Here is a 17,871-nt window from a genome sequence, read left to right as displayed (position 1 = left end):
AAACACAGAAATTCTGGAGTTCCTCTCAGTGGCACTTGAATAAATGGAGAAGAAATTGAGAAAAAACCCACATTATTTTTGCTAGGTGTTGATCATGTTTCTTGTTAAGCCCCATGAACATGTTGTCTGTAACTTCATGTGTATAGCATTATTTATCAGCTTTTTTTTTTAAACTGAAAGGTATTTTCAGGTTACAGTGGAGATCTTTGGCATCCCTATTTTATTAGAAAATAACCGAGGCTACCGACTACAATGCGCTGTAGATATGTGAAAGTACTCTCATTACTGAGAGCAAAATGAAAAGTAGAAGTAAATAGAAATATATTTTTCTGTGAAAATACATTTTTAAAGGTATAAAGGGTGGGGGAAACTTGAAAAATTATAACACTTCACTAGAGAAAAGCAAACTGTTATGTAAGCAGAAGTAGCCCCATATGTTACCTTTCGGAGGAAGAGCTGACTTAGTGTTACAAATTTATGTTGGCTTTTTTTCTGTGCTTGAGGTTTTTTTAATTTTTCAAACTCAGCTTTGTCAAATTACTACATCTTCATTATGGAATACAGAGGCTCAACTGCAGGGCTGGGGAAGCCCACCGAAAGCATTATTTCAGTGGAGCCGAAATCCTGCTTCTTCCCTGGAAAGTAAACACAAACACTCATCTTTGCAAGCTGGAGAGAGGATCCTGGGATGTGCCAGAGCCAAAACAGCTGTGAGGGCAGAAATGGGATAAGTTGGCAGTGGCAAAGAGCAGCAAAACTCTTGGCTGTTGTTTGACTGGGGAAGAAAATGACTCCTCCACAGCATTCCCGGTGGGAACAGGAGGGCTGGGTTTTGTTTCCTGCCATTTTCCAAACTGATGTGATTGCTTCTTAATTATGAGCTGGATTGAAGCTGCTAAAACCACCAGGAAAGGTTGCTAAGGATTTCTTTTTTTAAGCAAATAATAATCCAGGAGACAGCAGAAGAGAGACAGTGATCTACAGATGCTGGAAGTGTGTTTGAAAAGGTGCTGCAGGCAGAGTCTTTTCATCTCAGCCAGGGTAAGGCAGAGAGATGGAAGTGGAGATGTTCACTTGTGGGATCAGAAGCCCCGTGGGTTTTTTTCACTGCTTTTACTCCAGCTTTATCTCTCTAAAAGTTAAATAAATTACAGCCTTTCTAGCCCAACTGCACGACTGACACAATTTTTTTACAAAGCTGTCAAATATTGTGACCAAGGAATACCACCCTGTGAAAATTTCAGGTGTAAAAGCTAATGTTTAAATTTCAAAGGTAACATTCCTGGAGTTCCTTGGTATTTTTTCCCCCTAATACTCTAAAGCTTATGACAACCAATTGTTGATCTTGCAGCCCTTCCCTGTGAGGTAGCATTAGAAAGGCGCCAAGGAATTTTGGCTCACAAAAAGCAGGGATTCTGCTAAATTAAAGAACAACTCGTTAGCTCGGCGAACAGAGCAGTGATAATAAATGGGCCTGTTCCTATCCTTCAGCCAGGGAGAAGGATTGGGAAGGGTTATAAATAGGAACAGCATTCACAGGCTCGCTTGGGTGGTGTTCGCAGCACAGGCAGCCTGATGAAATTAAAAATATGTATCTGCTTATGGGGCCATACATGAAATTATAGGCCAGACTGGAATCCTAAATCCCACTGGGAATTCTCTTTGCACAGCCAGTAGATGTAAAACTGGGGTTCACTCAAGGCAATTGCCCTGATAGGGTGGTACAGGGGTGAATTAAACTACAGACAGTTGGGTAATGACTGGCTGCAGTAACCCACAAAAACACCTTCTTTGTGTGTTTTTGATAAATGGGGATTGGAAGAGATCATTCCATGGTCCTGAGCAGCATTTCTGAATTATTACATTGAAACCACCCTAAACTTGCTTTTATTCTCTGCATCGTGGTTTATCAGTCATTTTCCATGGTGTATTTATAGTTTTCCCATGGTTCTTATGGAGACACCAAGCTTCAAGATTTTTAAATAGAGCATGGGAATGCTTGGCTGGCAACCATCTGCTCCTCCATCCTCAGTGGTAGTGACCAGCCCGTGGGATAGGAAAAAGGAGCCCAGCAGGAGAAGGGAAAAGAGGAAGAAGTGAGAGGATGCCCTTGCTTCCTTTGTACTAATTGAAGTGTAATTAAAGGGTTTGATCTCCAGGTTCAGGAAGAGAGCTCCAGATCCCACTCCCAGTTTTGGCCACCATTTACTTTGAGGAATTATGGCCATCAGTTGTGGTGACAGAGGTTTTAATCTGGTTTATCCACGTCCTCCTGCAGGTGAGGAGGACAGGCGTGTCACCCACAATAAATGCAGCAGTGCTATAAATCCTTGAGAGGCCCCTGGCTTTTATAAGGAGCTGATGAAAGAACGGGGAGAAGAGCAGAGCAGGGCTTTTGCTGGGAGAGAGGAGGAGTGCTTGTTCTGGCTGTGACCCTGCAGTCCTGTAGCAGCACGACCATCAGGAGCCAGCCCCTGAGATCCAGGGCCTAAGGCAGCGTGGCTGAGGCAGGATAAACCTGGGGGCTGCCAGGACACACAGCTCAGCCCCCAGGGAACACAGCATCCTCCCTCCCTCGTGCCTCTGGAGCTCTGATAAGGAGCAATGAACAGCAGCTCCTGCTGCTCTCCACCAGCACCATGCCAAAATGATCCATGGCTTGGCCGGAGGGAGAAACACTTCCAGTTTTTCTGTGTTTGTCCAGCTGTGTCTGCAAATCCCGTGACCTCTGGGGCACATTGGCATCACTGCTGGTGGTGGGAAATACTCATGATAAATGTGGGAGTTATGGAGGATGCTGTGGAGTTGAGTCCTCCAGGAGGAATAACCTGCACTGTGCTGGAAGAACAAGTTTTAAAAGTGAAACTGGCCAGTGATTTTGGCCGTCAATGAATTAGTTTTTTTCATGAGTATTTGGAGGAGTTCCTTTTATTTTTCCACAAGCAGGTAAGGCAGAACAGAACTTAGTAGTGAGTCCTTTGCAAGGAGTGATCCTGCGTTTGGTTTGTGGTAAAGGATGTCTGGGTTTGGCAGAGGATGAAATAAGTGCCTTGATTTTCCACCTGCTGCTCTCCCATTAGACTCATTTCACATCGTTAACTGTTTGCCAGCTGATTTCACAGGATTGCTTGCTTTGTCAGTGATTTCTGCAGTGTTTCAGTCATTCCATTTTGTCATTTTTATTTGCTGTCATGACTGCTGTTGTCAGAGGAGGGCCATGCTGAAGTGCCGTGAAGTAAGTGCCAACCATAAAGCATGGACTGTTCTGTGTTGTACATTCTGCTGCTTTTTAATGCTCACCCATTGTTATTGCATTTCAGTGACTTTGGTGGTGACTGTGTTTCTCACAGTGCAGTGTGGATTAGATCATCCTAATCCAGAAATGGTAGCCATCCTAAAATGGGACCTAGAATGTCATCCCAAGGTGAAATAAAAGCCACATTCATCAGAGGAGTACTCAGAAAACATGTTGGTAACATGAGCACATAAGACCAGATTCCTGAATGTGTCTGAGCACCTAAACAGGGGGCAGGACTTTTCAGATATGGCCAGATTCTGCCAGATTTTAGGAGGTGGAGGGGTGGGGAGGGATGATTAATACAGTCTTACACACCTGCGTGAGGCTAAAAGTAAAGATAAACCATCCTGTGTGGTGGTCTTGTCCTTGAAAGCTGTGGAATTCCTCCCGTTCCCCTTCCAGCTTCCTTTTCCCCTGCAGTTATCCAAGCAAGAGAGGGCTGAGGCTGCCTCCTGGCCTAGCACCATCCCCTTCCTGCTGCTTTCCAGACGTTTCACATGGAAACTCCTGCTCCTGCACAGACAGACTCCCACAGACTGTTCCTCACTGGCAGCAGACACCGAGCAGCTCTCAATTCTTCTCCCCAAAATAACGCCCTTGTCAGGAGCTCTGCATCCTGCCAGTCATCACGTCAGCCCTTGTTCTTCACCTGCCCCCAAAACAGACAATTCTTGCCTTGCTTTCCTGCCATGCAATTTGCCTCTGACAACAAAGTCAAAAAATTAGGAGGTGAAGGCAAAGTTTGGGGTTTGTGCAGCTCCAAGATCTGTAAGAATTGAATTTCTTGCAGCACCCCTAAACAGTGACTTCACTCATTACTCCTCTTGGTTTTTAAGGGGTTTTCCTTTGATACAATGGAAAAGCTGTGTCAGAACCAGCAAGTCTTCTGGAAAGTTCTAGGGTAAAACAGCTCCCAGGAGCTGAGAGTAATGTGGGGTTTTTATTTTTCCATGGGAGCTGCTGCACTGATTTGCCTCTGATAGCAGGTTAACAGTAAATTTGAATCTTGCAAATATAATTTTAAACTTAGAAGAATTTTTTGCCTACAAGCTGTGCTGATGGCTTTTATACTTGGAGGCCTTGGTTGTGACATATAGGTTATATATTTTGATTTTAATGTGAAGCAACATAATGGGCATTGCAATCAGTGCAGGCTCACAGCAGCAAATGTTTATAAATTACCACCATATGCTGATTCTAATAGAGCAAACTTTATTGAAAATAATTATGGGACTTTTCACCTTTTTTTTTTAAATGAAGTTTGGGGTTTGGCAGGTTTAATATGGATTTGACATGTTTAGGATAACAGATCATCAATAAGGCACAAGAAATGGCTCTGATTAAAGATCCGGAAACCCCGTAACACAACAAACCCTGCCTGCTCTCCAGCTGGAACATGCTCACTCCTTATTGACCAGGCTACCAACCAACCATGAAATGCAAGACAGATGATGGTTTCAAGGCTGTGTCTGCACCCCAGATCGTGTGGGAGATGTCATAAATTATAATTTAGGATGCATAGGAGTTACATAAATATCCTTGGGGGTTTTTTTCCCCTTGGATTACAATTACGGTGCAGCACGAAGGAATGGAGTTGATATGGCAGGTGGAAAAGGGGGAAAAGAACATGGGAAAATAATTTTGGAGTGAAAAGCATGGAATGGAAAGCCTGGCACTTCCCTGAGCTTCACCAGGGCTGTGCCCATGCCATGAGACCTGAGCACTCACAGGGCTATGAACTGAGTCGGTGTTGGAACCTCTGCAATCAGCTAAAAAATCTTATCACTATCACAGAGTTTTGTTTTAATAATCATCAGCCCTGAAGCTCTGGCTTGCAAAAAGCAAGATGCTCTCAGTCCTCCTGCTGCTGCTTGCAGCCTCGTGAAGCCAATGTTTTGATCCAGGGTGACAGGAAGCAAAGGACCAGGATGCCTGGGATGCTTTGCTCACCCTGGGTATTCCTGCCCATGGGGCTGAGAAAGTTAGGGAACACCAGCCAAGGAATACTGCCAATGAGAGCACAGAGTTTACCTTTGGGGGGTTTGTCTCTTCTGTCTTAACATCCTTTATTTAAAGGAAGAGTGACAGTGATTTCCTGAGCAAGGCTGGGCAGGGAGTCTTTAAGAGGAGCAGTGTGAAGGAGAAGCAGCAAAAGTGAGCTGCAAAGCACTGAGCCTGGAGCTGTCAGTCAAGCAGGAGAAATTATCTTTCATCACCTGGAATAAAAGAAGGTGTATTTTCATCATCCATTTGATCTTGCCACAATGGGTGTAAGTACAAAACCCTAATTTCTAGTATTTGCAAGACAGGAAAGTTAAGTAGAAGGGTGATTGTAAAGATCAGGGATTCATTTCTCTATTTATACAGAGCTCATTCTTGCCATCACTAGGATAGCACTACCCCAACCTTTCTCAAAGAAGACTTTTTCTTGGTTTTAAATTATATCATGCCTTAGTAATGAGTGTGAGACTCCTAGTGCTGAGGTAAAGGAGGTGGAAATAACTTGCTCCCCTTGGTGAGTAGAATTTAATAGTCTCTTGCCACAGACTTTTTATTTGTAAGAATGCTTATCTCCAGCCTTGGAAGACAATGAGAGCCATTAGGTGCCAAAAACATCACAGGAAACACTCAGAACCTTGCCAAGTGTTTCCTTTCTGTGTTAAATTACAAAGCCGTGAGTGCTGGAAGCATTGTTCCTACTGGGTTTTAAGTGAAGTACCAATCTTCCAAAGAGACCCCCCCCCCCCTGCTCCCATTGAAATCCATGGAGCAGCCTGTGGGAAATCAGTGGGAATGTTGGTGTGAATCAGATGTGAGCTGTCCCAAAAGTGATTCTCGGTGCTCTTCTCGTGACAGGGAGCTTTGTTTGCATGGGACTGCAGAGATGTCAAGTGTGGCAGAGCTGCACCTCGCTGGGCTCTGGGTTGCTGTGAGGCGACAAAGCCCCAGGGGTGATTCAGGGAACGCTCTCAGGGCTCTCCACAGGCAGCAGCCAGCCAGGGAATCACTGTCTCCAGCTCAGGGCTGCAGTGGGGGAGAAAGGGATTAATAACCTATTTGTTAGCGCTGCCCCATGTTGCCATTGCCCTGCTCTTCCTTCATCTCCTTGAGTTCTTTTCTGCACGGCAGTGCAGAATTAATGCTGTGCTGGATTAATGGAAGCATTTCCATCTGACATCATGCACCCAAGCCATCCTCAGTGCAGAGCAGGCCAGGCCTGGAGACAGTGTGGCACTCAAAAACAGAAACAGAGGGCTTCTGTCAGGGTCTGCGCTGGAAATCTCAGTACAGCATCAGCCACATCATCCTCTGGACTCCATGGCATTGCTCCCAGGATAAATAAACCTGTCCTTTGGGCTGCAACTGCTTTAAATTAGTTGTCTGAAGGTTTTCCCAGTTGGCAGGTTATTTCTGAAGTGAAGAACGCTGGAGCTTCAGGCATCCAAGGGCTCTGTGGAGTGTCCTGAAGTGTGCACGCTGACCAGCAGGCTCTTCCCATGGAAGTGAGGGCTGTGGGGTCAAGCCTTTGATGACATGAACAGACCCAAACCTTCTAAATTTGCTTCTGTAGCCAGCAGGCAGAAGCAGAGGGTCGTGTTCCTTCACCCACCCTGTCAGGCTGGGCATCAGAGCGAGCCTCTCAGCGAGGTTCATGCCTGCTTCATTCATAATCTGAAACTCATTTTCTTTAGGCAGAGCTTGATCCCAGCTACATCACCTCCAGTCATGCACAGGAAAAAGTTTTGTCTCCTTAATTTTGTGGTGAAACTGGCAGAGTATAATTTCTCTGTGGAAGGAAATAGACACTGAGATGTTTTAGGCACCTTAGAAGAACTGTTTTATGTTGAAAGCATGGATGGAAAGGGAAATAAGAGCAGCTTGTTCTATAAACTACAAACATTCTGCAAAATTCACTGAGTGAAGCCCAAAGATCCAAAATCCAGTGCTCCTGAAACTTTCCACCACTACTGTTATTAGCTATAGCATGTGTAAAGCCAGAACTGAAGGATTCCAACCCTCCACGTGGCAAAGGGAAGGTCAGCTCCTGGTTGTGCTTTGCTGAGAGTACAAAATGCTCATGTGCTTGTTCCACTCAGCACTTCTCATTCAGCCAGGAGTTAATTTGGGAACAGGTATTAAAAAGGGAGAGAATGTGCTCTGGAAGGTGTTTTTTCCTGGACTGCTCATAAGCAAATGTTTTGTCTTTAACTATGGCTTACCATTGGTGCTGTTTTTCTGGGAAAGAGTCAATGATACTGTTTTTGTACTTTTAGTTAAAATGTGGAACTCCCCAAGCATTCCCATGCTGTAATTACCAGGTGCTGATGGGGCCATCCTGGTGGCAAGCAGCTCTAACTGTGCCTGTCTGTTTGCACTTGCAGGAGCACGGAAGTCATGAGTACTGTCTCAGGTACACGAAGTACAACAATCACTTTCACTGTCCGACCCGGAGCCAGCCAGCCGATCACACTGCAGAGCAGGTCCCCAGACTATGACAGCAGGACCTCAGGAGCAAGGCACGCTCCCAGCCCTGTGGTTTCACCAACAGAGATTAATAAAGACATCCTGCCTGCTCCTCTGACTGCTTCTGCTTCAGCCTCATCTCCTTCTCCAACTCTGTCCGATGTATTTAGCCTACCCAGCCAGCCCCCTTCTGGGGACTTATTTGGCTTGACCACAGGGCGCAGCAGGTCTCCTTCTCCCTCAATATTACAACAGCCAATCTCAAATAAGCCTTTTACAACTAAGCCTGTCCACCTGTGGACTAAACCAGATGTGGCAGATTGGTTGGAAAGTCTAAACTTAGGTGAACATAAAGAAACATTCATGGACAATGAAATAGATGGCACACATTTACCAAATCTACAGAAGGAAGATCTGATAGACCTTGGAGTGACTAGAGTTGGGCACAGAATGAACATAGAAAGAGCTTTGAAGCAGCTGCTGGACAGATAAGAATAGCTATCTTGCCTCACAAACTTCTGTTGATAACTAGAGATGGGCTGGTACTGACATACCCCAAATGCCTTGTCTGTCTGCGAGTGCCAGCAAAATTGGGGGGGGAGGGGGAAAACAGATGAATTCCTGGTACTCAGGAGATGTAGACTGTCTGCTACATGCCCAAACACAAACCTAAAGATGCTAAAGAAGTGGGGCCATTTTATTTCAAAGCTGTGGGGAGATGTGAGAGAGAGACAATTGTTAACTTTAAAACTCTTGATACTGCCCTTGGCCAGGACCGTTGCGTGACGATTTTCTTTTAAAATTGCAAACATTTCAGGGTTTCTTTTACTGACAGAAAAAAAAAATTGCATTTTATTTTATTCTCTTCTTGACATTCAGTCTCCAAGCAGGCTTCCTTCCCCAGCCCTTGGTTCATTTTAAGAGGACAGGTTGCTCCATTACCACTCAAACCCAGTTTTATCAGTAGCAGGGATACTGAGGCGGGCACAGGAGTTCATATTCCTCTTTTTTTACTGGCACAGCTCTCTGATCTGTCGGCAGTGAAGCTGGTTGTTCTGCTGGGGTCAGTCCAATGGTAACCTTGCTCTGTTTTACCTAGTATTTCTTTATTTCTGCAGTGGTATTTAGCACTCTTCCGAGGTGGCAGAACAAGTTCAGTGCACGCTCCGTTGACGTGGCCTGTAGGATGGTGCAGACGTTGGGTAAAGGCTGAGGAGGGACCGCCTTTAGAGGTACAGCAAAGCGAAGCTAGTTTGACCCTGAGACCCCCCCAGTTCTCAACCAGCTCAGCTGATGCTGAGTCAAAATATGAACTCCATGAGCCAGGACAAACCTTGGTGTGTGGGCACAGCTTTGGGACTTGACAGCGAGACACTGAGAGAGGCTGAGCCCTGGGAGGTGCTGCTTAATTCAGCGAGTGGTAAGTGCCTGGGCATTTTGAACAGCAGGCTGAGAAGGAAGGAGAAGAGAGATGAATGTTCCCATTGAAGTCAGTGGGAAGGGTGCCAGGATCTGAAGTGAGAGAGGGATTTCAGCCTGTTAGGATGGAAATGCTTCAGATCCTTGAGAGGAGGCAGAGAGGTGATGCCAAGATGGAAAGAGCTGTCGAGTGTCTCGGGGTGCGTGCGTTCCGAGAGCCAGGAGGGCTGGGGAGGGATCCAGGCTCTCCTTTTATCACTGCTGGCAGGAACTGGCTCTGGACAAGGACAGAGGGCCGGGACTGGCCCCCAGCCCGTTCCTTGGCACGAGAGGTGGGAGCACCCTGCCAGAATCCGGGGCTGGGAGTGGGGCAGAGAGAACTTTCCGGGAGACTTCCGTCAGCAGGGGAGAAACACCTATGGCTGGTTCACACAGCTTTGTTTAAAAAAAAAAAATTATTATTATTTTTTTCAACTTTCAAGTTAACAAGTCTCTCTCTGCATGTTTGAACTCCCCCTTGTAATTAACACCTCTGAATATCTGTGAGTTTTGTAGGACTTTCTGGACAGAATATTCAAGATGTTCAAGGTGGGTAAATTGGGTGTGGATGGCTAAACTGCCTCCCTACCAAACTTTCAGGTTCCCTTACATTTTGCAAGGTACCTGAACTTTCTTTCCTTGATATGGTCCTTGATATGGTCCAGCCTATCTCTAATTTTTTTATTATTGTGATTATTTTTTGCTCACAAACAAGTGTCTAATTAGGTCTGCAACAGCCCTAGTATGAGTACATAAAGTTTAGCATTTTAAATATCTTTCTTTACTGCAAGTTTAAATAGTTGTACAGATAGTTTATAAGCACAATATTTTAAGAAAATAAGTGGCTGGTCTACTGGGCAGCCTTTGTGCCACTTCAGTGCTAGGAAGTTAAAAACAGAAAAAAAAAAAACAAACAAAAAAAAAAGAAAAAAAAACTTTTTGTGGTTTACTACTATTTCTGTGGAATAATTATAAAGTCTTGACCTTTTTAAAATCAACCTCATTTGGATGCATCTGAACCAGCAGAGCTGTGTTATATTTTCTATCTTTGCTAGAACTTCTACAGAGGAGGATGAATATTTCTTCAAAAGTGGTTACAGTTACCAACGCATTGGAAACTCATAAAAATCAACTTATTTAAGCCTCCTGCCCCCTTTATGGAACAGCAAATCTGTTGACTTAACATCTGTTACTGCGCTCTGTTTGTGTTTGGGGAGTTCCAAGGAGCCTTGTCATAAAAACGAAGCACCGAGGCGTTTTGCTGTCGAGGAGTGCTGAGTTTTTCCATGGGAGGTGTAGAAAGTGGCAGTTCCACTCAGATAGGTCGATGCAGGCAACTTGAGGCCATCACACACTTTAAGAAGTGGAAAAAAAAAAGAAAAAAAAAGAAAAAAAAAAAGAAAAGAAAAGGTAATTTAGCCATCTTTTGTCTTCCATTTGGTGATACGACAGAATCCAGTAAATAAACCACTGATGCCATGCTCTCTTTTTTCTTTTTTTTAAATTTTTTTTTTGTTTGTTTCTTTGGGTACAGTTGCTATTACCTCTATAACACGTGCCAGAAATACGTTAGGAAATAAATACAGTAGTAAAAGAAAAAAAAAAACAACAACGTAGAAGTTGACTTTTAAAGCTGCTTTTTTTGGATCACAACCTTCCTGTCGGTTGAACTTGCCCTGAGCAAGCGCTGCCACACCCAGTAACTCCCAGGTGGGACCGTCCCTTCCCCACACAGGTGTGGCTCCTGCTCGTGCATCTCTTCAGGTACTCCAAGAGCAGGTACAAAACGAGCAGACGAAGGAGCTGTAAGGGAATAGTTTTGTTTTTCACCTTGTGTCCTGTGAAGCAAAAAGGTAAGGAGACCTGAGGGGACCTACTTGGACCACCAGGATGCACCTCTGCCGAGTCGAGTTCGGTCTCCAGCTCTGAGGGGTGGTTTGAAACAAAAAAAAGAAAGCAATAGTAACAGATAACGCCGTGGCCTCCGAGTATTTTCACCAGGGGGGAGGAGAGAAGACCCATTTCTTTCATGCTACTCTGATAGTGAAAAACAAAGTCATTAGCGATCTATGATATTCTGGGTTTTAGGATCAACTTTTGTTTATATACTGTAATTTAAATAAATTGCATTTACATGCCTAGTTTCTGTAATATTTGTGTATACAATACCAAAATCTTACAAGATGTAAATTGTGTATAACTGCACAGACTCCTTGCCCTAGGTGTCTGAGAACATTTTAAGTTTAATTCATATATTATAAAATGACTAGATGTGACTGTTGATTTACAGAATTTACATATCACAAAGAAGTTAATTATTTGTGGTACTTAAGTTAATAAAAAATAGTGATTTTTTTTTTCTTTTCCTCTCAGTTCTTAGGAAGCATTACCCAGTTGATCTGGCGATGATTATGTGTATGAGCCACAAATATTGATAATTTTCCCATTACATTTTTTCTTTTCTTTTCTAGATACTAATATGTTTCTCGCTATAGTTTGTGTAACAACATGTGTTCACGTTATCTATGTTGCTGTAATTTTTGTGCTTTAATTCCTCTTATTTCGACTGATTAAAAAAAAAAAAGAATCAAGCTCCTGTAACTTGCACTTTTCCCCAATCCTTAATACTCTTGTATGGCAACCAAAATTACTGTAAGAAATAAATATAATATTGCACTAAGGGTGTGGTTCTGATTGCAAACAGAGAACACTGTCTGGATTTTTATTAAAAAAGAAAAAAAAATAAGTTGCCAAAAAAATTTGCAATTTGTTATTGAAAACGCATAAAATGCTTTAACAAAATGTAGATAGAACTAAGGGAAAATTACTGATTTATTGCTGGGAAAAGCATTTCCTGTTTATTCCTTGTTTTTTTTTTTTTTTTGTTAAAGCATTCCTTATGCCAAATGTTCTGTTCATTTACTGAATTTCAGGGGTCATGCTTGAAATCTGGAAAAGCAGGAAACTTTGAAGGGGACAGGTAGAAAACTGCATTACCTGATTTTTATTTTTTATTTTTTTTTTGCCTTAAGGTGGAATTCCGAAATGTGTGGAATGTTCTTTGTTCGGGGGAACGCCCGCCCCGAGCTTCAGTGCTGCTGCTGCTCTGCGATTTCACGGGGCACTGAGAAGTGGGGGTTTGGGGATTTTGTTTTCATTTGGGGCTGGGCTTTCTCTGGGGCAGAGCAGCTGTGCAGAGGGGAGGAGGGAACAGCGCTCCTTGTCCGACTTTGTGCATCTTGTGACTTTGAAATCTGTACCAGCGGGCTCTGTTTGTACTGTGAATAAACAAGGCTGCGAATGGAAAAACAAAACCAACCAAACAAACAAAACCAACAAAAAACGAGGAAACAATTCTCATCTTCTTTTGGCTTAAGTTAAAGATTTGTTTTTCTATCTTTAAATGGTGATGCAATGAAGAGTATTTTTTATTTTTGTTTTCTAAGATATTGGAATAAATGCCTAGAACCGTTGCCATTTGGTTTCATACGTTCCTTAACTATGAATCTCTTCTCAGCTGTCGTTCTAGCTCATCATTTTTGTAGCCCCCCTGTTATTATTTCTCTCATGATTTCCCAACAACAATTACTTGGCAGCTTTGTTTTGTTAAAGACATAGAACCAGCCTGTTTGGGGTTTTTTTAATTTACTTATTTCAGGTATTGTGGCAAACATCTGTGTATCCAAATAAAGTCAGGTATTTCCAGTGCAAAACAAAGAATGCTTTGCAATTGTCACTGCTTGTTGGCCAAAGAAATGAGAAAAGTTGATCATTGCTGTCATTGTGTACATTGTATCAATGTGTTCTGCTTTATTCTTTGGTTTCTGTATTTTTTTCCGTATTTTTTTTCCCGTATTTTCCTGCATTTCGTGGACTTTCATCCCCTCTGTCCTTGGCTGGGCCACCCAGAGTAGCACGATTGTAACAATGCTTCAGACTGTGTGGTTTTTTTTTAAAAAATAACAAAAACAAAACAACAAAAAAAATTGTACGTGCCTTATAATTTTCCACCTGGATCAGCTACACTGTATTTCACATAAAAAGCTTTATCTTCAAGGTGTTCAGTACCTGACAAACAGAGAGTGCTGGGGTTGGAGCGAGCTCCGTGTCACTGCTGTAGGAGCTCTGAGGAGCTGCAGTGACTCAGACCTTATCTCTCATTTTTGGCCTTGTGAGCCTGATTTCAAGTCTTCTATTCAAATCAGGCAAGCAAGAGGGGGGAAAGAAATGAGATGAGACTGTTACTTTGGGTTCAGTTCACTGCCATAAATCCTGGGTGGTTGGTACAATTGACGTGGGCTGTGTTTCACAGACGAGGTAGCGATGATAAATAAACAAACCAAGTGGACTTGATGCCATTAAGTCTGCCACAAACTGGTTCTGTGCCACTGACATCTAGTGGAACCTGATGGACACTGTCTCAGAGCAATATCAGACCTTTAAAAATATTTATTTATTTATTTACTTTCAACTACTGTCATTCTTTCTACAAGAAGCCGTTTTAGAAAATTTTGTATTGTTGTTATTTAGGTTGGCCTGAGTATTTAGGCCTTTAGTATTTTCCAGAAAGGCTGACTGTATAATTACACAAATTATACATGAATGAGAAGTCTTTAATGTGTTTTCTGGTCTCTCTGTGCTTATGTTTTCTCAGTTTTCTGTTTTGAACGTCAGCATCTCCATGTGATACTTCATTTGCATCCGGCATGGTTTTTAATGGGAATATAGGTTTTGTCTCCAGTACTGTAAACCTTGGACTGTTTTGAACCATTTCTGACACTACAACCTGATGAACAACAGCCTGTTCAGCTCCAAATTGTGAAAAAAAAAAAGAAAAAAAAAGTGAGTTTTGAGGTTAGGAAGCAGTTCAGAACAGCTGGGGGGGATTTCCCTGATGCGCTTGCAGTGCTGAAGTTTGGTTTCTCCAATAAAATTCCAGTTGTTTTTTTCCTCAGGACTGATGCCAGGAGGAATCCGTGCACGTGTGTGTGAGTTCTTGTACGCTTTCAATGTAAAGGTCCTTGGGCAGCCTTAGAAAACAATGTACAGATAGGACACCAGTGTTGCATGTGCTTAAACCTGTACTGGAATCAATGTCGCCGTGTACCTGTTTGCTTTGGAAATCTGAAGAGAATACAATATACAGAAACCTCAAAATCTACCTCATGTTTTAATGGGTTCTTTTCCACTGCTGCTCTCCCGTTCCCTGAATGTCTCTGAGCGTTCCCTGCTGGGTGCAGGGAATGGCCAAGCCTGGCTCTCCCCACCCAATCCGCCCCTAGAGAAGCCCCAGTGAGGAACTGCTGGGGCTCTGTCACTCTGCTGTCCTTTTGCTGTGACCCTGTGCCGCAGCTTGGGGTCTCCTTTGAGGTCAGACCTGCAGCGGCAAGGGCCAGGTGAGACCTCCAAGAGATCAGACAGAAAGGGAACCGAGGCAGAACTCACTTCTCATTTCCTCATTTCTGTTATTGATCTATTTATCACTTATCATTTACTTGTCGCGGTGCTGACAAGTGAACAACAATCACTTCGTTTTTACCTGGGCATAGTCAAACAGTGCAAAGAAACACTGTTATGTTTAGAAATCTTTCTCAAGCTGTGCTGCATCCCATCTCTCCATTGGCTCTGTCTCAGCAATTTTCTTTCCTTCCAAAGCAGCGGGTGTCAGCTTCAGTGTGTGCTGCATTCTGTAGGTTCAGCTGGCTGGCCTGTCAGGCTTTTAGTGCCCCAGGAACAGACATTTACAGGGGCACACTTCACCGGAGGTCATTCGAAATGTCCAAAAACGCTCATTTTCTGCATCACAGAGAAGGCACAAAGCAAGGGCAGGTGACTCCCTGAAGCTACTTTTCAATTTCTAGGAAAGGAGTTTTCTTCCAGAGGCCAATTCCTCCCCTCTCTGTGCATTCGGAGCAGGTCACAGACACACCTTTGGCTCTGTCCCGCGGGCACAGCTCCAGCCGCTGGCCTTGGTGCTGTTCTGCCACCCTTGGGGACAGAGCTCATCCTCTGGGTGCTGTCTGTCTGTGCTGCTGACCACGCTGGTTTATCCCAGGGAAAACCAGCTGGAAAGCCCAGAGCCACGGGAAGCGGGACAATTTGCTTGTAGCCCATGCACGGAGAGGAGAATCCCACCAGGAATTCCACGGGACCGCTCTGTCCAAGGGGACAGGGAAGAAGAGAAATTTGGCTTGGCAGAGACACGCACAATGCCCAGCCACAAAAAAGGGCAAGGAAATTCCTTATTCCAAGGAATAAACCTCTGTAGATGCCAGTGGCTGGAGGGCGATCACAGGGGCTTGGGAGCAGTGGGATAAGGGTGGGAATGAGCTGCTGTGCTGGGAGTGGGGCTGGGAAGGACTCCCCCTGTCTGACCACAAAATGGGAGGCTGGAAGGAGCTGTCTGATCTTTCCCCTCACGTGAGGGGTGAACTTCCAGGGGAGGGAGGTGACCTAAGGGAATGCTGGCTCTGGAATGACCCATCAGCAGCTGGGGATGGATTCAGGCTGGAAACCAGGAGGGAGCCCACATGGGGAGGAGAACGGGGCTGTGCTGGGCGTCCTGTAGGAAACAGCCCGGGATTTATTCCTTATGGCACACAACTGATCCTGGGGCACCTTTCTGTGAGCTCTTCTGCCAGAGCTGAGAAAAACGGGATGGAGGGACCTCAGGTGCCTTCCCTGGAGCAGCCTGGGCTGCTGGAAACTGTCCCTGCCACAGCAGGGAAGGGGAATGAGAGGGGCTTTAAGGTCTTTTCCAACCCAGACCCTTCCAGGGTTCATGATCCTATTGAAAACTATTAGTTAGATTAATACCGACGCCCCAGACCAAGCTCTGGAGCAGAGTAAGAAAACCTGGGATATTGCACCTAAAGTCTGCCAAACCTAAAGCCTGGCAGCAGCATTAAAGAACTCCAGGGAAAAGGGGCAAAAGTTTCTTCAGGAAAGATAAAATTTCCACCTCTGCACAGTTCTGCATGCTCTTGTCAGCACAAAATAGGTGCAATAAAACAAATAAAATAAAACCATGATCTGCAGCTCCTTAGAGAGTAAATTCAAGGTTGCACAAGCCCCAGTATTCCTGCTAACAAGTGCCATTTAGTCCTTACCTTCAGTCCTGTTTGTTTTCGTGGCTTGTTCTGTTCTTTTTTTATTTTTTTTGTATTTTTTAAAGAAAGAAAGAAAATAGCTAAAGATCATTTATTCATTGTCCTTGTCTGCAAGGACAGCAGAAAATTTATAGCAGCTTCAATAACGCCTAAAATCTTTAGCAAAACACATTTCCTTTTTCTTTTTTTACATTATTAAATAACAGATAAAGGAAATGTTCTAAAGTAAGCATGTTCCATCAGACTGGGAAAAACTTGTCTAAAAAATTACCCACAGTAAGAAACCCTGTGAAGAATTTCAGAGATTTGAAAAGCAAAACCAATATTCATTTAAAAAACCCCAGAAACAAATGTGTGGTTATGGATGATTCACTGTCCCCTAAAGGGCACCAGGGCCACCTGTCAGGACACCGGTGGACTGTGCCAAACATTTCATTATATTGCTTCCTTGCACTACTGAAAACACAAGTTCATCTCATTATTTGAGGTTCTTGGGTTTATGACAAGGCCCAGTTTTATCCCTGCACTGTAAATGGGGCACAAATAAAACCTCCCACAGAAATAAGCCCTGGCTTGTCTGGGGTTTAAGTCTAAGAACTGTTGAATTTTTTTGCTGTATCACTGCCTTTTTTTTTTTTTTTTTTTTAATACTCAGGACACCTCCCTTTTCCTGACTGATCTCTTGTTCTTCCAAGATAGATGAAATTCCATATTTTCCCTCATGCTATCCAATATAAACACAAGAACATTTGGATTTGTTTGCAGTCACCAACTACAAAAGCCAAAGGCCAAGACTGGTATCTGTGCTTTACAGAAGGAAAAGGTGATTCCAGTGCAAATTAGCAGCAATACAATTTTAAAAGCAGAGGAACTAAGAATGAACTCACTGGAGGATCTGTTTCCAGATTGCACTGGAGATAACACCCAACATTCAGCAGAGAAATCTTGTTGTCAACTTGCAATACTCCCAGGCTGTGTTTGAGTCTGAGATTTTGATGGCCTTTATTTTCATCAGTGCTTTGCTGACCACATTAAAGTTTTCTGCACTATTGTGCAAACACAGCCATAAGAGGCTCGGCTAATGAGGAATTTTAATTTATTTTGTAGCTGCCACACAGATGAATTGAGGGTAAGATGGTAGCTTGTTTGTTTTTTTTTTTTTTTCCAGGAACTGTAGTAGCACTCTGTGTGCCTGGGAATAACCAGAAAAATTGTTTAGGTTGGGAAAGTCCTCTAAGATCATCCAAGAGCTGCCAAGCCCTCCATCAAACCATGGCCCCGAGTGACACATCTATGTGGCTTTTAAATAATTTAATAATTCCACTTAATTCCAATTATAATTGATCTTGAACTCGAGCTACTTCCCAGGCTGGGATGTGCCAGCATCCAGGGCTGCCTGGCACAGAGGAGCAGGGATTTTGCACCGATTCCAACACGGCGAGGAGCAGGACAAGTGTAAATGTGCACCTGATCAAACGGCACACTCTGCAGAGGGAATGAGCCAGGAAAGGCCGGCCAGCAGCTGGGGAAGGACACCTGGCT

General features: G+C 43.8%; 1 protein-coding gene across 13 annotated transcripts in view; it reads left to right on the top strand.

Moving 5' to 3' along the window:
- The window catches only part of SHANK2 (SH3 and multiple ankyrin repeat domains 2), a 278,701-nt gene extending 266,805 nt beyond the window's left edge, over positions 1-11,896 (top strand). For all 13 annotated transcript variants that reach the window (XM_038139490.1, XM_038139489.1, XM_038139488.1 and 10 more), the window contains one exon: positions 7,681-11,896. In XM_038139490.1, the coding sequence (XP_037995418.1) occupies positions 7,681-8,254 (574 nt within the window). In that variant the 3' untranslated portion in view covers positions 8,255-11,896. The remainder of the gene's footprint in view (positions 1-7,680) is intronic.
- The last annotated feature ends 5,975 nt before the right edge of the window (positions 11,897-17,871 follow it).

This window comes from Motacilla alba, chromosome 5 (genome assembly GCF_015832195.1).
Source record: "Motacilla alba alba isolate MOTALB_02 chromosome 5, Motacilla_alba_V1.0_pri, whole genome shotgun sequence".
Lineage (NCBI taxonomy): Eukaryota > Metazoa > Chordata > Aves > Passeriformes > Motacillidae > Motacilla > Motacilla alba.
This window is presented reverse-complemented; position numbering and strand designations above follow the sequence as displayed.